The sequence below is a fragment of the Eucyclogobius newberryi genome, unplaced genomic scaffold (assembly GCF_026437365.1).
Source record: "Eucyclogobius newberryi isolate DKJ021-1_F unplaced genomic scaffold, fEucNew1.0.hap1 SCAF_6, whole genome shotgun sequence".
NCBI classification, from domain to species: domain Eukaryota; kingdom Metazoa; phylum Chordata; class Actinopteri; order Gobiiformes; family Gobiidae; genus Eucyclogobius; species Eucyclogobius newberryi.
The window spans coordinates 14,638,188-14,662,404 of NW_027316278.1; the positions used below are offsets into that span (position 1 = coordinate 14,638,188).

The window sequence follows — 24,217 nt, forward strand, 5'->3', positions numbered from 1 at the left end:
TATATCGTATTTTTTACCTGTGCCCTATATTTAGTTTGGTTATATTTATTATAAGTTGTATTGTGTTTTACTAAATGAGTATAAAAGCTCCTGCTACGTCGTTGCACCTGTAAGTACATTACTTGACCACTAGATGGCTCTGTTGACCAGTTTAGGTCACATTGTAAGTTCAATGTACTGATATTGTGTCAGTAATGAATATTTGAGTTTGAGAATCTTTAATGTTTCATCTCAATTCTGTTGGTCTCTTGTGATATATTGCGTTTTTAATATTTAAATCGTATTATTGTGTACTTGCATCTCATCACTGTGTATGTCCTTTTTCACTTAAACCTCCACACTGGTTAGATTTCTCATCCATCTTGAGATAAATTTGCAAAGGTTATTTTCCCGACATCCCGAGATTTCCTTAATTTGACAAAACCTGCTCCATATTCTGTCACTTGATTTACTGTCTCATGTACATTACTGCCTGGAGGAGGTAATGCATTTTGTCTTGGGTGTAAAAATACCCTTTGCAAATAGTAAATTATATCATGTTCCCGCCTTGTTATGCATCATCTAGTTAAAGAAATGCTCTGCAGCTTGAACATGGGACATCGCCATCACCTGCACAGCAATCTCTCTCTACACCATTGCTCTGTGAATGCAATAATGTGGCTTTAGTGCAGCTGCGGCTATGAAGTTAAATGGCTGGGTATCATTGAATAGATATTAGTGTAATGTTGACTGAATAGCTTTTCCAAATGACGACCACATGGCTTATGGCTTATAACAAAATCACACACATTAATCTTCAAAATAAAAATGACATTTTAAAAGCCTGTGTTTTAGATGAGCTCATACAGTACAGCACACAGTCCTGGTGCTGGTTCCAACACTTAATGGAGAGGTTTACATAAGGGTAGGGCATCTGATTGATATCATTACTGCAGAAAAGAAAGAAAGAAAGAAAGTAAGAAAGGAATGAAATTCAGTCCCCTCAACCTTGCCTTTACAAACTAGATTATCCACTATGCTTGTCACTCATATTGTACTTTAACATGATATCAGCGTGTGCCTCTGCAATATAATGTAAATGTGTAACCGAGATCATTTGAGAAGGACACAATAGGCTAAAAAACACTTGAAAGGCTGGTTTTGTTCGTGTCGGGCTTTCCAGATTAAAAATCCTGATGTTACTATTAGTGAGTGCACAGTGCATTAGGCTGTCTCCACTCATCAGCTGCACAAGCCAACAGCAGGTGAACAAAGTGAACATTGGCTGAATTAATTATTGGCAGTGTTACTGGGTTTATGACAATGATTGAGTATTTTAAAGAGCAGCTACCCTGTAATTTGAAGCACATAGAGTGGTGCATTTAGTCAAAAATGACGTCTTCAGAATATTATATTAACAACCACACAATCAGTAGATGCTCACATCTTCTGTGTCAGTAACAATACAAAATAGCAGACAACAGACACAAGATGACACACATCATGTAAATATGCTGGTGATCCATCAAATTTCTCCAAAAAGAAAATTACACAAAAATAGCATGCACAACCAGATGCCAAAACAAGACATTTATGACATTTTACAATTCATCATAGATTATATGCACTTTGTTTGTGGTCCCTCCTCACATGCTTCTGTCACTGTGTTTACCATTGTTCATCTGAAACATCACAAGACGCTGACCTTTGTCAAAACACTCAAATGTGAGAATCGTTTGTCCAGTAAACATTTCTTAATTGTTATGCCTGTTAGTGTCAAGTACACAACTGCATGAACCTTGATGAAACTTTCTTCTCCTTCAGGGGGTGGTCAGCCTGGTGGACTTGCTCTGGTTGACCACACATGGAACAAGAGCTGAGAGTTACACATCTCCAAGAGTGAGCGCTGACACTTCTAAAGTTGATCGAAAACATATCAAGGTGTATTTGACATGTTTCAGCATTGTCTGCCTAAAAGAAAGAGATATGTCTGTTACAACTGAAGACATATAGATCACCAACATAAGAATTGAAAATAATTTGGAGCCAAAACTTGTTCAAATATCATTGTCTTTCTTTTTCTTCTTGGGCGATCACATCACTGAGAGCTGCTCAGATCTGGCAGCTGCTTTATGGACATAGCTGCTTGGTGACAGCAAACCAAGCAATCATTTCTCTGCCTCGCACCAAACCCTGTCACACTATTTCTTCCAAAATTACAGTCTGATCAAGAAGGCAGCCAGCAGGATCCATCACTTCCCTCGAAGATAAACATTTCAAGCTCATGGGAAAAATTGCCCAGGCATTTGGACTAATTCACCCAGTTTGTTTTGTAGTGTTCACAAACAACACAGCTAGAATATGTTTGCAGTCAATGGGCAGTGAAGCAAGCAGATTATAATAACTGTCCAACCAAAATACAGGCTTCTTCACAGGATATTCTGTTCCTCCAAAAAAGTGGTGTGCTGCTGTGACTGTGTAAATATCACAAAAATCAGACATATCTACAATCAGACTCAAATAGTCCATATAATATTGTCAAAAACATACAGACATAAGGCAAAATAAAAATCTACAGTCTGTACAAGCAGTTCCTCCTGGCGTATCTTACACTGCTCTGCCCAAGTGTCATTAATATTTCATTTTGTGTGTCCTCAAGGTGCATCAGACATATACAAAGCCTCACAGACTGGCACTTGTCCAACGAGCGACCCCCGGGAACATACAAACTGCACAATTGTAGAAAAGCTTCAAAGGTTTTTCTGAACAATCTTTTATCAATCTACTGATGAGCTGGTCTGAGAAACTCGACTTTATACAGCTCTGATCCGAATAAGACGTGCCCTCAGGGAGGAGTTCACCCTGAAACTAACCTTTGTTCAACAGGTTTTTGGGACAGCACAGTTCTATTGTAATTGGACTGCCTTTTCTTCACCGTTGTTAAGTCTAGTCAAAACAACTTGATTTTTAAAACATTGTCCTTTTCTTCACTAGCTCACTCCTGGAGGAATGAGGGATTACACCATCTTGTTTTTAAGAAGTGCATCATTGTAAGCAACCTGCAACTTCTACTTTACTGTAACTACACCACAAGTGGGCAGTAGTGAGCTATAAACAGTTATTTTGTTAGTTAGTTATCTGTGCACATCTGTGCTCATTTTTTGTGCCTGCATATTAGCTTGTGCATATAATTTGCAATACTGAATATATTTGACCTTACAAACAACATCTCCCCTCTAGAAAGTAAAAACAGAATGTGACCAAATGAGATTTCCTTCATCTTTCTCACAATGGGGACATGTCAGTGTTGCAACACACAGGACAACAGAAGACATGCAATACAAATTCAAGATAAAAGATGGTTGAATAGTTGAATCTAACATAACACTGTGCATGTCAGGTAAACTGCAAGGCAAAACAGCACTGTGACATTCAATAAATGGCTCTGATGAAATGCACAGTGTAAACTGGTATGTAATGGTGGTTCACTTACAGAAAAACATTTCACCCACAATGGGACTCATCCTGCTTTCTTTTGTTATGCAGTCACAACTGTTGGCGCTTCAGTGCTTCTATTGCCATCACATTTACATAAATTCACACACCATGAACATTTTAAATGTTCTGTTTTTGACCCTTATAAGCTCAATCTGCTAAATATGTGTTGCGTTAAATTGGTTTGTCGAAACATATTAAGATGAGGTGTGTCCTGTGTTCCATGCAGCTTCTCACAGTGCCACACTTCTCAGTGAAAGGAATAATACAAGACAGCAGCAAGAGACGTGGAATCTTCAGCCGTCTCTTGGACTGTGTTTGACAGCTTCTCTCTAAGGAAAACTTATTCCATTGCTAATGGAACATCCCCCTCTGTGGCTCAAATGATTAATTTACACTTAGCCGGCAAAACTGTATTCACTTAGCTTCCATTTCTTTTCTAACATTCGAAAATCACAACCCATGCAGAGTTTTCCCTGGAAACTGCCATCGCTCCTCTCCAGATCTTGCAATGAGGCCAGGCATGAAGGGACGAACACTGGATCAAATTTTAAATGGGAAATGGTTCAAGTGTGGCCAAAATGACTGCGTAGGTGGATGTTATAAATCCACAACATACACTATCTGTGGACCTGGATTACTTAGAGATTTAAATAATCAATAACCTCCAGGATGTTTTGGCTGCTTCTTGAATACATCTTACACTCCTTGTTCTTTCCACAAGTGCTATTTTGGGCCATATCGTCTTCCACTTTATTTAAAGTGACAATGTTAGAATATGTTGCGCATCATGAGCTGAGATCAACACTGAGCGTGAAGCAGAGAAACTCTGCTCTAACAGTTGCACAGATGTGACCGGAGTCAACCTCTCTGAGCAGGTGCAGGGGCATGCTGGGAATTCATCTCAATTAAAGACAGAAGGTCAGCAGGTCTAATGTACAATAGATGGATTTTGCCTTACGGTCGGCTAATGCAATTGAGTTTTAATAAAACTAAATCTCTGCTGCTTCACTGTCCAATTTTATGTCTCTCAGTCTTTGCTCTACTCCACTTTTTTTAGTCTTATACTCTTTCTGGGGCTAGAAAAAAAAAATCTTGGCAGACATCTTTGAAGCAAATGTTAAATCACTTTTTTGTTGCGTTGTTGCATTTGTTTTACTAACCATAAAACAGTACCAAAAGACGGAAAGTGTATTGTTCTAATCATGTTACGGTACATTAACTCTGGGAAGTGGTGAGTTCAATGCCCATGCAATCACTGATCACTCTGCCCTTGTCACTTGTGTCACTTGTGCCTGCTTGACCTGGTCATCCATAACCACTCATTATAATCAGTAGATTAATGAATGTTGGTATTAATTTCTTGTTTTTTCAATGCTTGAATTCAGATTCTTAATCATGCCCAGTTAGTCCAAGTCACAGTCCAGCGAGCCGTTCAAAAATGGCACATTGACTCGTAATATTGAATAAAAGACAGTAAATAATATTGAAAAACCTGATGTGACCCCTTACATGAGACAGCGAGGATGAAGTAGCAGAAATTAAATTTGAGGGACTACACGTATCATTGAGACTGAAGACTTTGAAACCATAATAAAGATGACATTTATCTGTTTTGCAGTTCACATTACTCTTCCGAGAGTGCTGTTAGTGAATATACGGGCTTCAAAAAGTCCCGTTTTATCAGAGGGGCAGAAGGGCGCGCTCCGTCACATGGGATTTGACTGATGCAGGTTTCCTCCAGCAACATGGCATTTATTCAGAACTGAGGTCGATTAAAAGGCCTCTGGGAATCCATGAGACAAGATTACAATCACGGTGCCAAGGCTCACGTTAACAAGAGGCCGGGTCACTGTTCATTTCCAAGGAACATACTAGGATTACCAAGAATAAGCTGTGATCAATCTGACCTCGTGTCGCAAGTGGCTCATTGCTATTCGACTGTACGCAAAATCAATGTATCAGTCAATCGATGCACATGAGGAATGGCCCCTGAGTCAAATTGTGGAGTTCTCTTGCTATTCTCCCACTGCACGACTGTATACAGGTGTCGGTTTGGCCCCCCTCAGTAATGTTTAGTGTTGCATTGTTTGGCCCGGGCGTCTTTGTGTGCCATATGTGCTCACAGTTTGCATATGGATGATGCTGTATGATTATGTGCCCAGCATGTGGTCTCTGCACACACCGCACTAAACTCCGGCACAAAGCATCGTCCCCATGGCTTCATTTGTCATGTCGTTGCAAGCCGTATCCAGGGGGAAACATGATATCATCACGAGATGGAGAAGACACTTTAAATGCAGACCCATGTTAAATGTGGAAGTGTGAATTGTCTGAATAGAATGGAACAATAAACAGATGTAATTTGTCGACACAATTTTCAGATGGAGCCTTATAACTGTTCGGGAGAGAGAGTTTTTGAAAGAAATCTTCAAAAATGTCGACAAAAACGACTTAAATGTAGTGAACATGATTACATAAGGTTATATTATAATAACGTTTTACTAAAATATTTGCCAATTTTCCCCCAGTTTGTACAATTTGGTTTGTAATGTCACTTTTTGGTTATCCATGAGCAGCAGATGTGATGCTGTTACCTAGCAACTGTACAGTAAACAACGGCCAAAATCCACATAAATTACACTATAGTTGGATTTAAATAATGAAAATATAAAAACAACACCCATTAACACCTTTATTTTTCTAAATAATTGCTTAAACTGTCAGAAAATTGTGTCAGTTGTGCGTAAATTGTCCCTGCATTTTTTGTATGTATTGTCGCTTTTTGATGACATCACAGAAGGATTCCGTTAACTCTGCTCTACTTGTACAATTTTCAACTTATTTTTTTCTGGACAAATTGCAGACTAACTGATGTAAAACTATGATAAATATTCACCACATCAAACTAAGTGGGGTTAGATAAACATGAGAACTTGATGTGATACTGTTACCTAGCAACTGTACGGTAAACAACGGCCAAAATCCACATAAATTACACTATAGTTTGATTTAAATAATAAAAATATAAAAAATAACACCAGTAAACACCTTTATTTTGCTAAATGATTGCTTAAACTGTCAGAAAATTGTGTCAGTTGTGCATAAATTGTCCCTGCATTTTTTGTATGTCTTGTCGCTTATTGATGACATCACAGAAGGATTAGATTAACTCTACTCTACTTGAGCAATTTTCAACTTATTTTTTTTTGGACAAATTGCAGACTAACTGATGTAAACCTATGATAAATATTCACCACATCAAATTAAGTCGGGGTAAGATAAACATGAGAACTTGTCAAATGCACTTTAAGTCCTTTTAACTGACGACAATCACGTCTTTTGTGTTGAATTAGGGCACCACTTTTTAAAATTACTGCCACAAATAATTCATAATTCACAACAGGAATCATTTTTTTTACTCAAAACTTGAATAATTGATCAGTGATAACGGCGAAGATGCTGATCTTTGTGCCAGTTTTTCTTTCATGTGTGTAATTACAAAAATATTAACCATGAACCAGGACAAAACATCAGCAAATCTGACCTCTCCAGCTCAATTATAAAATGCAGAGAGTTAAGACCTGTTGGTCAGAGTGGAGCTGATCTTGGAGTCCATCATCTCCTTTTTGGTGCTTTTGTTATTCTGCACACATACATCTGCAGCAAATGAACGCTTTGAGTGTTGAAATGTTGCCATAGAGGCCATAGCTCCTGGATTTTATAATCACTTGGCATATATTTCACATTTTCTGCTCTCTTAATGCCCTGTACATGGAAACATAAAGCATCAATTTGTGCTGTGCCAGTGCGAGAGCATAATGTGGCGTGACCAACATTTTCAATAGACACTCTACTGGCTTTCACATTCCTTATTATTTTATAGTTGTCTCTTTTGTTATGTATTCTGTCATATTGATGTATTTTTTCTGACATTTACCGCTAAAAAACAATATATTTCTCTTGACAGATTTCACTTCCCCCACAGACACCCAATCTTCTTCTTAAGTGCTTCTGATGGATTTCAAGGGGGAAATATTGCGGTTCAATGTAGCTGTGTTGTATTTGCCGTGACACGTAACAGCCTTTTCAAGAAGTAATTTTCCCTTGAATCCAAATATAGTCATAAATATCCATCAACCACATACTGTTTGGGAAAATGGAGGTAGGAAGTTGGTCCAAACAACTGATAACGTGCTCAAAATGTGTAAAAGAAGTTATCTCTTTGTGTTTTGTATTATTATTCCTTTTCACAATCCTTTGCTTTGACTGTTTGTGTAAATGTCAAGTAATTTGATCTATCCTCTATTTACATTTCAGGTGTAACTCTTATTTTTTATGTGCCACCTAGCAATAAAAAGCATGATTTATAGTCCTTTAATTCCACAAATGAATCATCAACCAAAACCTGACTGAGCTTAACTTTGAGGAAACTTTACTTGACGCCATGAACCGAGTCAAAGCTACTGCATTGAAGCGACGGTATATACTTTACAGCCCGCGCTCGTACTGCTTTAAATTACAATCATAACTATGGCAGAGCTTTAAGTCCATATCAGAACAGCTTTCCCCCCCTAAAATGGCAAGAATTTCAAACTGAAGCTGTTTCTGAACGCTTTGGAATACAAACTTTTGACTGGGCTCTTTGTGAAGCTGAGGCTCAGGGGTTTTAGCATCAGATCTACTCTAATGCTGCTGTTGGGAGATGGTGACTGACAGTGGACTGAGCATTTGTTCATGATATATTAAAAAGGGTTTAGGTGGAAAGCTTTAGGCTTTTTAATCTGATTCTTCCCATTATATTTGATTTGACTGAATTGTTATGTGAAAAAGAAAGCTATGACTGATGAGGGTTATAGCTTTCTTTTTATATTTTACCTTCTTGGGAACTTGATAGATCTTTTTTTATCTGATGCTGGACAAAATGGAATAAATTAAGACAAATTCAGTTCTAAGAGCTTTGAGCCTGCGTATGGAGGAATCGTGGCTCTTGTGAAAGCTCAGACCCTCCACATTTTTGGTTTTAGAAACTGGCAACCCAGATGAGAGACTCACGTCAGGGTCAGGCTCGTACTGCTTTCTGACAGCTCGGCCAACGTGTCCAATGTTTTTGAAATGATTAAATCAACATGAGAAATGTTGTCAGTGAAAGATATATTTGGTTTGAACATGTTTACCTGGTATCTGGGGACAAAGATAAGTCATGTTTATCAAATTTCAAATACAGATTCTACATACGCTCTTTGGTTTGTGTGGTACATTTTTCACCTTTAGCTCTGGAGTTACTCTGTCACATCAGTCAGAGGGAGTCCAGGACAGTAAGTGACGTACATAAACAACTGAAAAGACAAATATTTGACCTTGCTGGCCAGTATAAAGACGTGTGTGTGTATTTGTGTGTGAGGAGGAGATGGAGAGGCTGAGGTGGCTGGGGCCTTATAGTGGTGAGCATGTTCTCCTTGTTGGTTGAATAACGGTCAATAAAAATTGAATAATGGTCAATAAAAAAAAGTTCTACATGTTTAACAAACAAAATCACACAAGAAATAGCATAACAAAAAATAGAACTAAATAATTTAGACAGTAAATGTGCAAAAATCTTTTCAAAGCCATAAAAATACATCTGAAACTTAATTTTTTAAAAACACTCCTTAAAACAACCAGGTTGAAGTGCCACAATATTTTATACACACGAAATAAAACAATGGAAGTTGTTTAAAACACAATGATATCAAAAACATAACACCTGAAATGCAGTCAACTACTCAAACTGTGTCAAAGACCTTTTGTATTTCACTTCTTAACGTAGATGATCACCTGATACAGTTCACATCCATTTCTGTGTCCTCGCTGCCCTTGAAAGCTTGTTCTTTTTTCATCACTATTACCTGAACAACTGAGTGTCAGAACACCTGACGACGGATCAGAAATGAGTGACAGGTCATTTCACGTCAGACTTGAAGTGTTGATGGTGACATAATTACATAAAGCCTTTTCAGAGATTGCACTGCCGCTATTTCAAAAATGACATCTCTTTTGAGGCTTGACACTGCGATTGCGTGGAATAAACCTCACATAAAGCGCCAGTGCAGCTCTGAGTGTGTGAGGACCGTGTGAAGAAGCAGTGAACAATCTGTTGCACAAGCAGAAGAGGTGCAAAGAACGATGGGTCTAAAATAGTCCCTGGTGTGAGAAGAGGAGGAGATTCTAATGAGGCGGCTTTGGAATTTATCTGCATTTATCGCCAACATGTGACTGGACTCTCAGCAAATAATGTGTGTCTGTGTGTGAGTGTGTGTGTGTGTGTGTATGTGTGTGTGTCTGTGTGTGTATGTGTGTGTGTGTGTGTGTGTGTGTGTGTGTGTGCGTGTGTGTGTGTGCGTGCGCGCGCGCGTGTGTGCGTGTGCGTGTGTGTGTGCGTGCGCGCGCGTGTGTGTGTGTGTGTGTGCGTGCGTGCATGCTTCAGGTGTCTGTTTGTGTGTGTGTGTGTGTGTGTGTGTGTGTCTAGACCTAGAATGGTTCTGTTTTAGTCCTGGTTTAGATCTGGTCGGACTCTGAAGACACAATATTTGGTGAGAAGAGTCACATCCTCACTGTTGTAGGATGCAGTGTTTAGAATACTGTTGTGGAATTCCTTCCACTCCTGTTATTTTTGTGCCAGATGCCCTCCCTGTAAAACTAACCTCATGGTGGCTGTATTAGATGATGTGGGTGAAGTGTTGTAGCCTGCGATTTGTATTTAGTCTTTTTAAATTAAACAAATAATAATAATGCTCAATAAACAGATTTGAAATGTTTATTGGAAAAGCTGAAAAGCAAAAGTGTGTTTTAAGTACTGGGAATAGGAGCCTGAGTTATAGGTCTGAACCAGCTGCAAAGAAATTTGTTCAAGTGAATGTCTACTTTTTTTTTTTTTAAACTCTAACAGGACTATTGAATTTAACATTCACAGAAACTGTATGGCACCGTAATCAATGCTAAAGAGAGGGACTGTGCACAGGAAATATAATAAGTGTTCAATCCACAAGCATAATTAGCCAGATCTGATTTGATTTCACACGGTACAGTCTGCTTCACGTGTTGCGTCTCTTGTACATGGATTTAAAATAAAGTTGGCACAGTCAGATATAGACTTCTCTTGACACTGGACAAAGGTGGCAAACCTTAGAATAAATTACTTTTGGAGAAAGTGAACTTTGAACCGTCTTGGCCCACAGAAACAAAGAGAAAGTGTTAGCGGTCACCTCCAGAGTCTCGCTCTAAAACCTACAAACCAAGTTAGAAATCTGGGGGTAATAATGGACTCAGACTTGAACTTTAATAGCCACGTCAAATCAATAACATCAGCAGCTTTTTACCATCTAAAAAACATTGCCAAAATCAAAAATATAGTGTCAAAACCAGATTTAGAGAGACTTATCCATGCGTTTGTCTCCAGTAGATTAGACTACTGTAACGGCCTGCTCACTGGCCTCTCCAAACGAGTTGTAAAACAGCTGCAGTACATCCAGAACGCTGCTGCTCGGGTCCTGACCAGAACCAGGAAGTATGATCACATTAGTCCTGTTCTCAGGTCTCTGCACTGGCCCCTGTGGCTCAGAGAATAGACTTTAAAGCAGCTCTGCTTGTGTACAAGTCTCTCCATGGCCTAGCACCAAAGTACATCTTGGATATGTTAGTGCCATATGAACCATCTCGGACTCTGAGGACCTCAGGGACCGGCCTCCTGCTGGTGCCCAGAGTCAGGACTAAACATGGACCGGCCTCCTGCTGGTGCCAGAGTCAGGACTAAACATGGGGAATCTGCTTTTCAGTTTTATGCAGCTAAAATCTGGAACAGTCTTCCTGAAGATGTGAGACAGGCTTCTACTCTGACAATGTTCAAATCTAAGCTAAAAACAGTTTTGTTTAGCTGCGCATATGACTGAAAGGATTTTTTCTTTGCACTCTTCTCTTTTGTTTGTGATTTTATTAGTTTAGAAAATCAGTTGGATTGATAATTTTTAATTTAGTTAATTTTATTGTATTTCTGTTTCTGTAATTTCTTTGTGATTTGAATGCATTTTTCCTGCTGTGTGAAGCACTTTGAATTGCCTTGTGTATGAAATGTGCTCTACAAATAAACTTGCCTTGCCTTGAACCACTTAATGACCTAGTTCTTACCATATCCATATATAAAATGCATTCTGCTTGTACTGTTAGATTTTTATTGAACCTTTTTAAAATTAATATTATATCTGAAAGATAGACATCGTTTGAAATACAATTCTGCACATTTCAGTTCAAAAAGCAATAAAGAAAGAACTACTGTTTGTGTATGTTCTTTTAACATCCAGCTGTCCATCATTGTTAAGATCCCAGTAAAGGCTCCTGGGCCAGTCCATGAAACAAGAAATGGCAAGAAGTCCACAACAAGCATGTACGAAAACTGAGTTAAATTAACATTACATGTTCAAATGACTTTATAAACCCACAGACATGATTATATGCACGTTTTACACAGACTTTAAATCTGAAAGGAAAAACATTATTGTTTTGAGAGCGATTGTTGGGGCCCGGATCAATAGGGGCCTAAAGCATGAACATTTCAGTCCATTTTGTTTACTCTTACTGCGCATTTCACAGCCCCTTGCAAAGCCTCGACTGAACAAAAAGAACAAAAAGAGAGCTTTAAGATCCATTGGATTGGATAAGACGATGCACCGCCGCGCGTCATTACGCGGCTCGGCGCGGGTAAAACGCACTGCATTGTTCAGGTGCAGCGCGAACATTGAAATAGTTCCACCGTCAATGGTCTAGTGCGCGTGCGCGTCTTTAGGTGTGTGTGGGCGTGTGTCACTGCGAGAAATGTCATTATGTAACATGTTCCACGGTCCCATCCCTGCCAGAGTGAGACATGAGAGCCATCTCCAGGACGCCTCCTCCTCCACTGCTGCTCACCTGATGCGAGGCTCTGCGCGCGGACAAAGTGCAGAGAGGACAGCTCACATCACACGCCACACTCCGGTAAGAAACTGTGCGAAAGTGCGTCTGCGGCTCCGCGCTGTCTTTGTGCGTCTTCACTCTTTTTACGAGCTTTTAACCACCTTCTCCATCACGCGAACGCTTCCCCCCCCCGGCGCGCATGCTTCTGTTGCACTGACACGCATCCTTCATTTGCCTTTTCCAAATGCTCCTTTTATAGAGATACATTTCGCGCAATTTAGAGGAGATTTACGTAAAAATAATGTTTAGAAAATACAATTATGCTTTTACTTCTGGACAGACGCTGGACTCTATGGGATTTGCCCCAAGTTACGTGCACCTGTCCCGGCTTAGAATAGCCCGACACATGAGAGGAAAGCACTAGAGCAGCACGTTTACCAGGTGGGGAAATGAACTTTTTTTATTCAGCCTCATCCATGCATACATTTCTCCCCAAACCGTCTCCTAATGGGGTATGGTGCGTTTTGCTTGCTCAATCCTTAATTGCATCACATTAAAACACCACTCAGTCTGCTATAGTTTGACACAATGTGCTGTTTGTCACTGTCTTATTATAACTGGATCACGGTAACACACAGTGGGATCCATCTCCTCTGTTTGTGCTGAGGCTTGTTTATTAATTAAAAAAAGAAAAATGCTCACAAATACAATCAGGCGAATTTCCTTTGCACAAAACACATACGGTCGGAAGGGGAAAACATTGGCTCGTTCTCTGTGTCCGGCGCCTGCACAATGAAAAACAGATGAGACACGCTCCGTAAACGCTTCAAGTCGTGCAGTTTATTTTCTGTTATCAGTAATCGTACAAGTGTTCTTGACAAAGCAGGGAAGAGAGTTTTCCTTTATTTAACCAAACAGAATGAACCATAACTGTCAAAAAGGGGGTAAACATTTGTGGGGCGATGATTGTGTGTGAAGGAGCGGACGTTATTGCAGTTATTGTCATGGGAATGTACATTTGCGTGCCATTATAGCGACGGCGTGAAGTCGTTGTGCGGTCTGCCGTCTTGACGTGCCAGCAGACAGGACAAGAGACATTCCTCAAGCTGATATATGCGCACTGTGGCGGCTGTGATCATTCTGTTACGACCTCGCGCTGTGTGAATGTGAGTGTTGTTCTGATGCGTACTGTACAAAAGTCAAAAATTGGAGTGAGACCGCTCCACAGACTCTGAGCTGGACTCGGAACGGGGAGGAGAATGTAAAAACATGTCCCCCAGCAAGATAATCTATTTCTTAGTCATGTCTCGCTGTGACAGAAATGGGATAATCATGAAATTAGTTTCTCCAAATGATAACAGTTTTACAATTGCCATTTCAATCTCTGGATCTGGCTCACTGCAGGGCTGGATTAGATTACATGTTCCTATCCAATTAAACATGACTTCACTTTTATTTGAATTGTGTTGAACTTGTTTATATTCTCATACAGTTAAGAGGTCTATCTTTTTTGTCCCCCAGGCATTGAAGGAATGACTTCTGAAGATTAAAGACAAGCTCCGACAGCCTCTTAAAAACTAATTCATGAAGCAATTACAAGAAGCGTGACAAAACAAATCGGTGTAATTAGAGTTTGCCTCTTGAAGCACAAACATGGAGCTCCAGTACAACTCCTTCTACAACCACGCTCTGTGGAAAGACCCGGCCCTCGCCAGTGACGACTGCTCCCTGTCCGTCGGCGGCACCACCTTCCTCATCATCGCCTACAGTGTGGTCCTGGCCGTGGGACTCATCGGAAACTCCTGCCTGGTTTTCGTCATCACACGGCACAGGGAGATGCGCAACGTCACCAACATCCTTATTGCCAACCTCTCCTGCTCTGACATCCTCATGTGCATCGTCTGCCTTCCCGTCACCATCATATACACGCTGATGGACCACTGGATTTTAGGCAGCGCCATGTGTAAGCTCACCCCTTTCGTCCAGTGTATTTCCGTCTCCGTCTCCATCTTCTCGCTTGTCCTGATCGCAATGGAGCGCTACCAGCTCATCGTCCACCCCACCGGCTGGAAGCCCACCGTCGGCCAGTCCTATTTTGCTGTTGGCAGCACTTGGGTGGTTGCGTGTTTGATTTCCGTGCCTTTTCTGACCTACACCGTCTTGACATTACCTTTCCAGAACATAAGCCTCCCTCTTCCGCTCGGCGACCAGCTCGTCTGCATGGAGAACTGGCCCTCGTTCGCAATGAGGCGAGCCTACACCACGTCCTTGGTGGTCTTCCAGTACTTCCTGCCCATTCTCCTTATAATGGTCTGCTATTTGCACATCTACTTTCGCCTGAGGAGGAGAAAGGAGATGGTGGAGCGGAGTGGGAACAACACGCAGAAGAAGAACAAAGGCGCTACGAGGATTAACATGATGCTGATGGCTATTGTGGTGGCGTTCGCTCTGTCCTGGTTACCACTGAACATCTTCAACACTGTTTTCGACTGGAACCACGAGGCTCTCCCGACCTGTAGCCACGATGTGATCTTCTCCTTCTGTCATCTCGCGGCCATGGCTTCGACCTGCGTCAACCCCATAATCTACGGTTTCCTCAACAGCAACTTCCAGAAGCAGCTCAAGTCCACCATACTGCGGTGTCGCTGTTGGGCGGTCGCCGAGAGATACGAGAGCGTGCCGCTTTCAACCGTTAGCACAGAGGTCACAAAGGGGTCCATGTTGAGCAATGGGTCCGTCAGCGCCAACACCTAAAACATTTTCATTCAAAGAAGAAGTTCGTTTTTTGGAGCCTCTTTACAGCAAACTATCTTTCTTTTAAAGCGTTTCTTGCTTGGCTGCATGCAATAGCAGGAGTGTGACATTTACAAAGTTATAAAAGTCCCAGCTTGAGGTCTGGCAAGAGCAGGCTGGAGACAGTTAACTGCTGGCCTCGATTTCAGATGAGGCAGAACGTAACAAAATGATGGTCAAAGCAGTGCATCGGGGCCAGAGACATTCAACGACTCTGCTGAAGTATAAGCTGCTCTAAAAGAACACAGTTTGTAATCTATCCATATTAACTCCACTGGTGACGTGGGAGGCACTGGGGGGCAGCTGTTTCTTGCTTCTTTTCCCCAAGACGTTTGCTTTGATGAAAATGTAAATTGATAGCAAACCATGATGGTGTTAATGATTATTGGCGGTTTGTTGCAAAAGTACATTAGAGATGGAATGGGGCCCCCGGCGTTCATCCAGGAAATGTATTCGCTTCTTCAGCTGCTGTCCTTATTACTGAAAACTACCAAGTAAAATGATATTTTCATAATGTACCTCTGCAAGCCTACGCAGTGTGTTCATGCCGTCTATTTTAACTACTATATACACATTTACCGGTAGTAGTGTGCCATGTGCCTGTAGTTTTTCTCATAAAGATGTGACCACCATAATGAAAAAGTGCCATAAAATAGTGTCTTCTTCCGCTGTATATAACCACATGGCATTCAGTGCATTGCATATGGACGACGAGATGGACAATGGTTATAAATCTGTGGCAATAAAAAGCACTGTGTAGAAGAATTGAGAAATTAGGATTACTGTTGTCACTTTTATTTGTGTTATGAATTCAACTTTTATGATATCTATGTAAAATAAGTGTTTGATCCACTTTGTTTTGACAGGTGTAATTTAATAAATTATAATGTAATGTTGGACATTATGGAAAAGTTTGAGAATCACACATTTTTATGAAATGCAGTATTATATTCAAATTTGGTTTCCTATCCAGACACAAAACTACTCATTTCAAACTACTATTATTTTGTATTGAAAATTGCATTCTATTGTCTAAAAAGGATATATTTCAGTATTGACTATCGGGCCTTTTTCACAGTATTGAAATCACATTCTAAATGTTAGTATTGTCACACTAGTCACAAGTCTATAGATACAAAACAAGGTTGGAAAAAGTGTAAAGCAAGATTGTAACTAATACTAGAACTAGTTTAAACTACTATCTAGTCGATTGAGTATTACTACTGAAAAAGAAAACACATAAACAGGACAAAATTGGACATTTCTTTAAACCGTCTTGAGCTATCCATATGTTTCAGAATTAAAACAAAACATCACATCTTTTGATTTGTTAAAATCTTAAAAATGTTGCATATAACACATGAAACCCATGAAAAAAACAAGTACAACACGGTATAACATGGTATAATTAAAGAAACAACTATTATTTAGTGTTAAAAATGACATTATGCTGTATTATAATATTACAGTATGTTTAAAAAACATGAGCCCACCAAGGGTAAAGCTGAACGGTAAAAGTATCAGGAACAACAACATATTTCTTCAAACTTATCACCAGAATAACTATTGAATGAATTCATTGTTTGATAGGGACTTTGGATGGACCTCTGAATACATTTTTACACTATGGATGGGGTGGTCTGTGTAGCATAATGAGTGTCAAAGGAATGCTCTTCTTTCCATCAAAGCTTATCGATCTGGGGGCTTTAGGTCAGATTATAGTGTTCCATCTTTATCACTTACATCATGTCCTAGGCTTATCTAAGTGATTTATTTCTGAAAAAAGCCTCTCTGAGACCAAAGACTTCATCATTTGTCCAAGTGTCAAATCCATTTCCTCCACAGGTCGCAGCCTGTCCAAACACAAGCCAATCTGGGAAGATGAGATTAAAACAAATTAAAACAGAAATGAAAACAGATTAAAACAACATCGCTTTTTTAACCCTGCCATAACAGCGGAGGTCAAACCCAGTGCACTGCATCTGTGACTGCATTATTCAGGGGTTAGGCAAAGATCAGCGCTCGTTTTAGATGTGTTTAATAAATCAGAGCTTTTGTTTGGGGCCGTAAACAGCAGGGACGCAACCGTGATAAATATTCAGTACGGGGAGAACTTTCTGTCAGCCAAAATGTAGTTGCGTAATTGGTAAGATTGGAATTTGGAAAGTAGTACAAAATAAATTAATAATACAAAACAAATTAGTAATAGGTAGCGCTCGTAACTACTTTTACTCATCCAATATTTGAATACTGTACTTTCTTTTAGGCTAGAGAACATATAAACTCCCTCTTTTTATATTACCAGAAAATGCATTTACCATACAAGATTGAAATAAATGAATAAACTAAAGCCCCGAGCTGTAACAAGAAAAAACAGCATTTTAGATGAGTAAAAATGCAGGCTTCAAAACATACAAACGCCATCTTTTTTTTTAATTCCCAGAACTTGCATTTGCTATATTTGCATAATATACAAGATTGAAAGAAAGCCATTAACAAAAGCCCTGAGCAGTGACAGCCTCTTAGACAAGCAGGACCCTCCAAGGGCAGAGGCAGAAAGGAACGCTCGGAGATCTATGGATATTGCCGCACTAATTGACTCCTTGTGCCCTTTGCTGTGGACCAAAATGAGCTATTGAAAGCGCCACTGCCCCTTTATTCTCTAAACCCGCTCTACATCAGGAAGCAGTGCTCAATACAGAGCAGGAAACATGCCGGAGGCACAAGCACTTGACACAAACTGCATTGAGTCTGGAGAGCCGTCATTGTGAACTTTAGAAACTTACTCGGTCCAGTCTCTTTCCTCCTGTCGCTGGAGTCGGTCCAGAAAGATTAGTATCGCCTTTGTGACTTTTAATTTTTGCCAGACTTTAATATCCTATCGCTCGCTCCCAATCACAAGAACAACACGTACGAGGAAATATTTGGCCAGAAATTTCCGCAAGCTGTTGTTTGGAAATTAAATTCTCTGAGTATGTGTGTGTATGTGGATGTGTATGTATCTATATATATATGTGTACAAGTATATATTTTTTCTCTTTCTTCACATAGGTTAGTTTGTTTTATGCTCTATGTTTAAAGATAATAATAAAATAGAAGAAAAAAAGAGAAGAAAATCTTCAAGTAAAAAAAAAAAAGGAAATTAAATCCTCAGACACATTTTTTGCTAGGAGCTCTACGCTCAGAATATTATGTAGCATCCTCTGCAGTGTTTTCTCATTAACATGTTGTCAGAGGCTATTGCTCATAAGTTTAATATTTCTCTGAGACTGCAAACATTTGAAAGTGACTGGACCAAATGTTCAGTGTTGCAAAGATAGAGAATTTTGGGATGTGAACTTCTATTGCTGGGATTCACATCACATAAAAATGGATAAAGTTACATTTTTTTCTATTGCTCTCTGCTATTCACGAGTTGTTTATGAACCTGAGCTTGCTCTGAGCCTCTTCAGTTATAAATGCCCTGTTGTTCTTATGCTAATGTATGCAGAGCTCAACTCTCAAATGATGCTTTAACAATGCCCGGCTTAATAAATTAACTTAATTGGATCCACATTTTGTCTGATTTTAGCCCTTTCCTCTCCTTTATTATTTGATTTGAGTTGTAATTGTACATAAACTGCAATGTACTACTCATAGTTTTTCCAACTTGACAACTGGAACACAGCAACTCTGAGAAAACTTGTATTTATAATGTAATTTAATTTTTACAAAACAACAAAAACAAACAAGAATGGACCAGAGAGAAACAAAAAGGGTGAAAATAACAGCAAACAAAGTCCAATTTAGTCCAGTGTCATGGCATGTCATGTGATGGCCTTTTCCCAGCCGCCAAAAGTACATTCCAATTATATACATTTATTGTGTCCATGGCATTGAGGCCCAAATAGTGTCACAAACATTACATCTACATCTGCTGCTCTTGTCCAACCAGGATGTACAATTATAAATGTCCTCAAAATTGTCAAACTGGGGGAAAATGTGGAACAGTTTAAAGTAAGATCTTCCTTCAAACCCTCAGCCATGAAGTACAACATGTCTGCTCCTGAAACCTTTGCACTGCGTGAAAGACACAATCTTTGTCTTTGAGATATCAGAAAAGGTCACATGGAGTCGTGTTTCTGCCGCTGGAGTCTTGATCAATGCAGATTTGGTTCATTGTAACAGGTCCAGTGCAGGTCTCACACAGGTCAAACACACAGACTGCTTTTCTCCATCATTCCCTTATCTTCCTGCGACAGACCCACCATTCCACATAGGAAATGTTTAGATTTCCTATGTGGAAATCTAAGCATTTTCCACATAGGATTAAGCCTATGTGGAAAATGCTTAGATTTCAGTGATTTGTCTCTTTCTGTTGTACAGAGTGTAGGGACATTTCCCCCACAAAGATTGGTTTGATCTGTATCCTGCATTGTGCCCCTACCATTATTGTGAGAAAAAACATCAAGATTTTACGATTATTCACAACTATTGAGATCATGATCAAGTTTGTGACCAGTTTTATGAAATTAAACTTTCTGAATGACAAAATAAAGTAAATATGTCCAAAACAGTCAAATAAAAACATATTTTTATCTATGATAATTATTTACCACAGGAACTATCTCACCAAATGTCAAAACTAAAAAAAACATAAGAACCTGTCATATGGGCTTTCATTTAATGCAAGTTAGCCTTTAGCTTTAGAGACAAAAACACTTACTTTTACAAACACATATTGATATCTTACGTAAAAGTCTTAACATGCTACCAATGATTATACATCTGTAACTCGAGCTCTGCTGTGAGATCTTTTTTTTAAATTCTGATTTATTTCAGCAAGACTGGGCTAATTCCAATAGAGAATGACTGTAACGAGAAATAAAGATCCACACTTCTGAGCTAACCGGAACTTTGCGCTATTGCAAAAAGGGCTTTTTTTGACTCTCCCTGGGTTTCAGTCACGTGACTTGTTTGTTTCCTCTGCCATGTTGATGACGTCACTGCATGTTGTTGCCTAACTCCACAGATAGATAGTCATGAGCATAAAAAGGGTTGATGCTTCAAGGGGGTTTTGATCCTACATCTCTACATCCTACATATCTACAGCAGCGGGTCACTGACAATACATAAAAGCAGCAAAAACCTGCCACAACAAACCTTTGCTGACATTTACAGCCAAGCATCCTGTGCACAAGCTTTCTGCCCTGGACAAGCCCTCAAAGCTGTTATATTCTAGGATCAGACAGCCACTCACACAAAGAATGAGGCTCAATTTAGTAGGCTAAAGTTGATTTGCAAGTAACCACAACCAGCGGCTAACTACGTGAAACAAACGGCTCAACCTCAGTCTGGAGTGATTTCTGTAAGAAATTTCTGGCACCAAATTAGGTCTTTGGGATGTTACGTACGTTTTTGTTGGCACACCCACAGTGAGCATGCTGCTTTCGTCCTCAAGATGGCAGTAGCAACGAGCGTGTGACGCGGCTGTGGATCCATGAATATATTGAATTCAAAAGACTTAATATTGCTTCTAAAACGATTATTGACTTACCAAATAATCCATATTGCTGAAACATCTGAAAAGACCTTTGAATGTGTGTTTAATCAGGACATTTTATTGTGATATGAGATTTGCTTTCCATCGCATTTGCCCTCCACCCTCTATGTATTTGAACTTTTCACCCCAGCAGTGAGGTGAATGCTTAGAGTAGGGTAAGTCTACTTCTAGATTGGCGCACATGTGTGGTGGAAACGCTGTAGATTGCTTGGATAATTTAGGTTGTGTCCTCCGAGTCTGACCCTCTATTTTCTTTGATTAGAAAAAGCGGGCAGCCGTAGTTGCCTGGTTACAGCTATACCTCAGGGTTTTCACTGGGGTCCTTCAGGCTAAAAACACAATACACAGTGAAAAGATTAGGTCCACTTCAAAAACACAGGCAAGGAGCAGCCGTACGGAGCCTACAGGTCCTTGAAACTCCAGAACAGGAATCTTTTTGACAGTGACACCTGTTGTTTGTGTTTAAAAACAGTAACTTTTAATGTCTTTTTACTGCAAGTTGAAGGCGGAGACCTAATATGAGCACTAGATAGAACATTTGTTGGGATACATTAAATTAAAGCCTTGATTTTCAACCCATGTGCTGAGGAAAACCAATGTGGCTTGAGGAATTGCCAGGTGTGTCTTCAAAATCTTTCTGAATAACTGAATACTTGAACATTTTGGGGTGCCCTGAGCAACTGTTTGATCCAAAAAAGAAAGCAAAACAGTCACCATTGCCAAATAAAGTGGCTCTGACATTTTTCATCTATCTATATAGCACGTGTTTACCAAAAAGGTCTGGCGCGACTCATAAAAGGGTGAGAAACGGCATTAAAGTAACTAGAAAATGAAATGGGCCGGGACAACGTTTGACTTAATAGACCAAATACAGGGAAACAATGCATCTCTTGACACACACGAATGAAAAAAAATCATTGTGACTGTAGGCTGCAACTATCAATGACTTTATTTATTATTGGCCAAACAAATGATCATCAGACATGAAGCCTATGACCCAATGTTACCAAAAGTATGGTGCTACAGTGTGGCTTTTCAGATGTGGCATTAATTTCATTGGAACGTTTGTTCCATCAAACCACACCACACCACCACACAAAGACAAATTACAGATTAAACTACGCCACTAAAATGAGTGATGTTTTCCTGTCTTTTGTTGCAATGAAGCCAATACATCAGTCTAAGAAACAAATAGCATGACATTTTATTGGATCCACATTGTGTTTGCAAATTGCCTCCTTTTGTTATTGCAGCCCCAGATAAAATGGAGAAATAGGACTTATGAGATAAATGCTATTTTTTTTGGGATGAAACATGTTAATTGCAGCCACAAAACAGATTTATGTGTTCTAGAAGTGTGCATGAAACCCATTGCAACAAATTATGTACACATGTGTTGCCCTTTTACCACACTTGAAATGGCTATTAATGTAATTAGGTATATTTATACTTTAAAATGTGAAATGTCCTTTGTTGATTCTTTGGTACAGAACAGACCAGGAGAGTTCAAGCAAATCCATCATTAATGGTATTTGCAGTGAGTCTGGGAGCGGCTCAGTTGTGCAGTGTCCACTTACATCAGCTCATTGGCTTTCTGAGCATTCTCTTGTGGGTAATTAGCCACAACCTGTTGGGTCTCTCAGCAGAGGGAGGGCAGGGGGCAGGAGGGGGACAGGTACTCTCATCATCACACCCTTTGACACAGTCAGGCAAGCACATAGTTTGAGTTTGACGGTTAAAACTGGTGTACCGGACTTTTTATTTTTCATAAATGTGTTTGAATCCAGAGAACATAAGCATAAAAGCAGCACAAAAAGAAACCACTGCACGCTGTCTACTGTAAATGATAAAGCATTTTATTTCTTGTTAAGGAGTAAGTAAGAGCCAATTGGCTGTGCTTGGGTGGTCCACCCCAGTTTTCCTTTGCTGGTTGAGAAATCTGTTCTAAAGCCGTGCACTCACCTAAACATTTATAAAAGTGAATATAAAGTTTGTGAGAGCTAGAGACAAGTTAGATAGTTTTAAATACCTCCTTTAGTGGTTTTAATATCAGGTACTCCAGATTTAATAAACACGTTCAATATCTGGCTTATCATCAAATTCCTTGATCACACAAGTACCGTAATGTTAGAAAGTAGAACCGCGTCCTCTTTTATTCTCAATCAACAAAGACTTTGTACTTGTTTTGAGTTAGAAGAACTCAAGAGACGCAAAGGCCATTGGATAAGAGTTGCTTTTGTTGTTGCTTATGAATATCTCCACACACTTTAAAATGAGCAGTTCCTGTTGTTCCTCTGAGACCACACACAGCGGTGGTCCTGCCGGGGTATAACAGTCCCAGTGCCTCAGTCATGACCCTGGGCCTCCTCAGTGTGACATCGGAGGTTCAGGGGACAACCACATGTTCAACACGTGCTTAAAGTGCACTATGGAGGGTCCATCACCTGCTTGTCTCCATGAAGATGTTACTGCTTTGCGTAGAGTGTGCCACAGTATGGCATTAAGCTTACCTCACCACCAGGCCAAGTTACAGATCTGCAGAGAGGCGAGCCTGCTCCCAGTGTTTGTTAAGGTGTATTTTCGAGAATACCAGATAAGTTATAGCGCACCTGTAAAGTAGCCTACTCCTTCACAGTTATTAGTTAAGCACCGGTAAAAAATAAAATTGCCAAGCCGAATAATTATAAAATTTAATCAAGTTACCCACATGGTTTTATGATATCTTTATGACTTTGGTCTGTATTGATCGAGAGCAAACATTTCATGTGCTTTTACATCTCTTATCAAAGTGCTCTGTTAAAGACAATAGGCTAAGGCTACTGTGTGGTCTCACTACTCTTCATATTAGACCTAAGTGAAGGAGCCTGTGGACAGAGGCTGTATGCAGAGCAAACCCAGCATGACACTTTCAACTAGTTGAACAAGACATTTTCCATAACACTGTCTCTTATGGGTGACACCTCAGGATATTACAGGCCGTTGTATCGCTGTCAAACCGTGATGATGAATGAACTTCGATTTGTTATTCAGTCTGTTCAAGTCTATGGCAAACACGCAGCGTCTGGTCAAATGAACAGCATGATGCTTAGTCAACCATCCACAAAGGCTTTTATAATCCATATGGAGATTGCGCTGAGGTGCAGGACACACAGTAATAAATAGAGTCAGCATGTCTTCAATGAGAACAAACATTGGTCTATAAACGACATGGACCGGCAGGTAAATGGCAAACTAATGTGAATTTGTAGGTTTCAAGCCACATTATGTTGAAGCATAAAGGCTAAAATGTGATCCCATGTTGTGAGCATGGATCTTTAACTCCACTGATGTATTTATAGCTGCTTTACAGTGTCCCCTACTGGCCGTGCACCGCACTGAAGCCGCTGACTTTGAAGAGTGTCAACTCTGCCATTTACCCCATGTCAAATATTAATAATTAAGTGACCACAACAAGTTAATAATATACCTATTTGGTCATTATTA

General features: G+C 39.8%; 1 protein-coding gene across 1 annotated transcript; it reads left to right on the forward strand.

Annotated features, from left to right (window-relative positions):
• Positions 1 to 12,632: 12,632 nt before the first annotated feature.
• npy8br (neuropeptide Y receptor Y8b) lies at positions 12,633 to 16,089 on the forward strand. Its single transcript, XM_072433611.1, has 2 exons — positions 12,633 to 12,840; positions 13,921 to 16,089. Exon 2 carries the CDS (start codon positions 14,053 to 14,055, stop codon positions 15,151 to 15,153), a length of 1,101 nt encoding a protein of 366 aa, XP_072289712.1. The 5' UTR covers positions 12,633 to 12,840; positions 13,921 to 14,052; the 3' UTR covers positions 15,154 to 16,089.
• Positions 16,090 to 24,217: the final 8,128 nt, after the last annotated feature.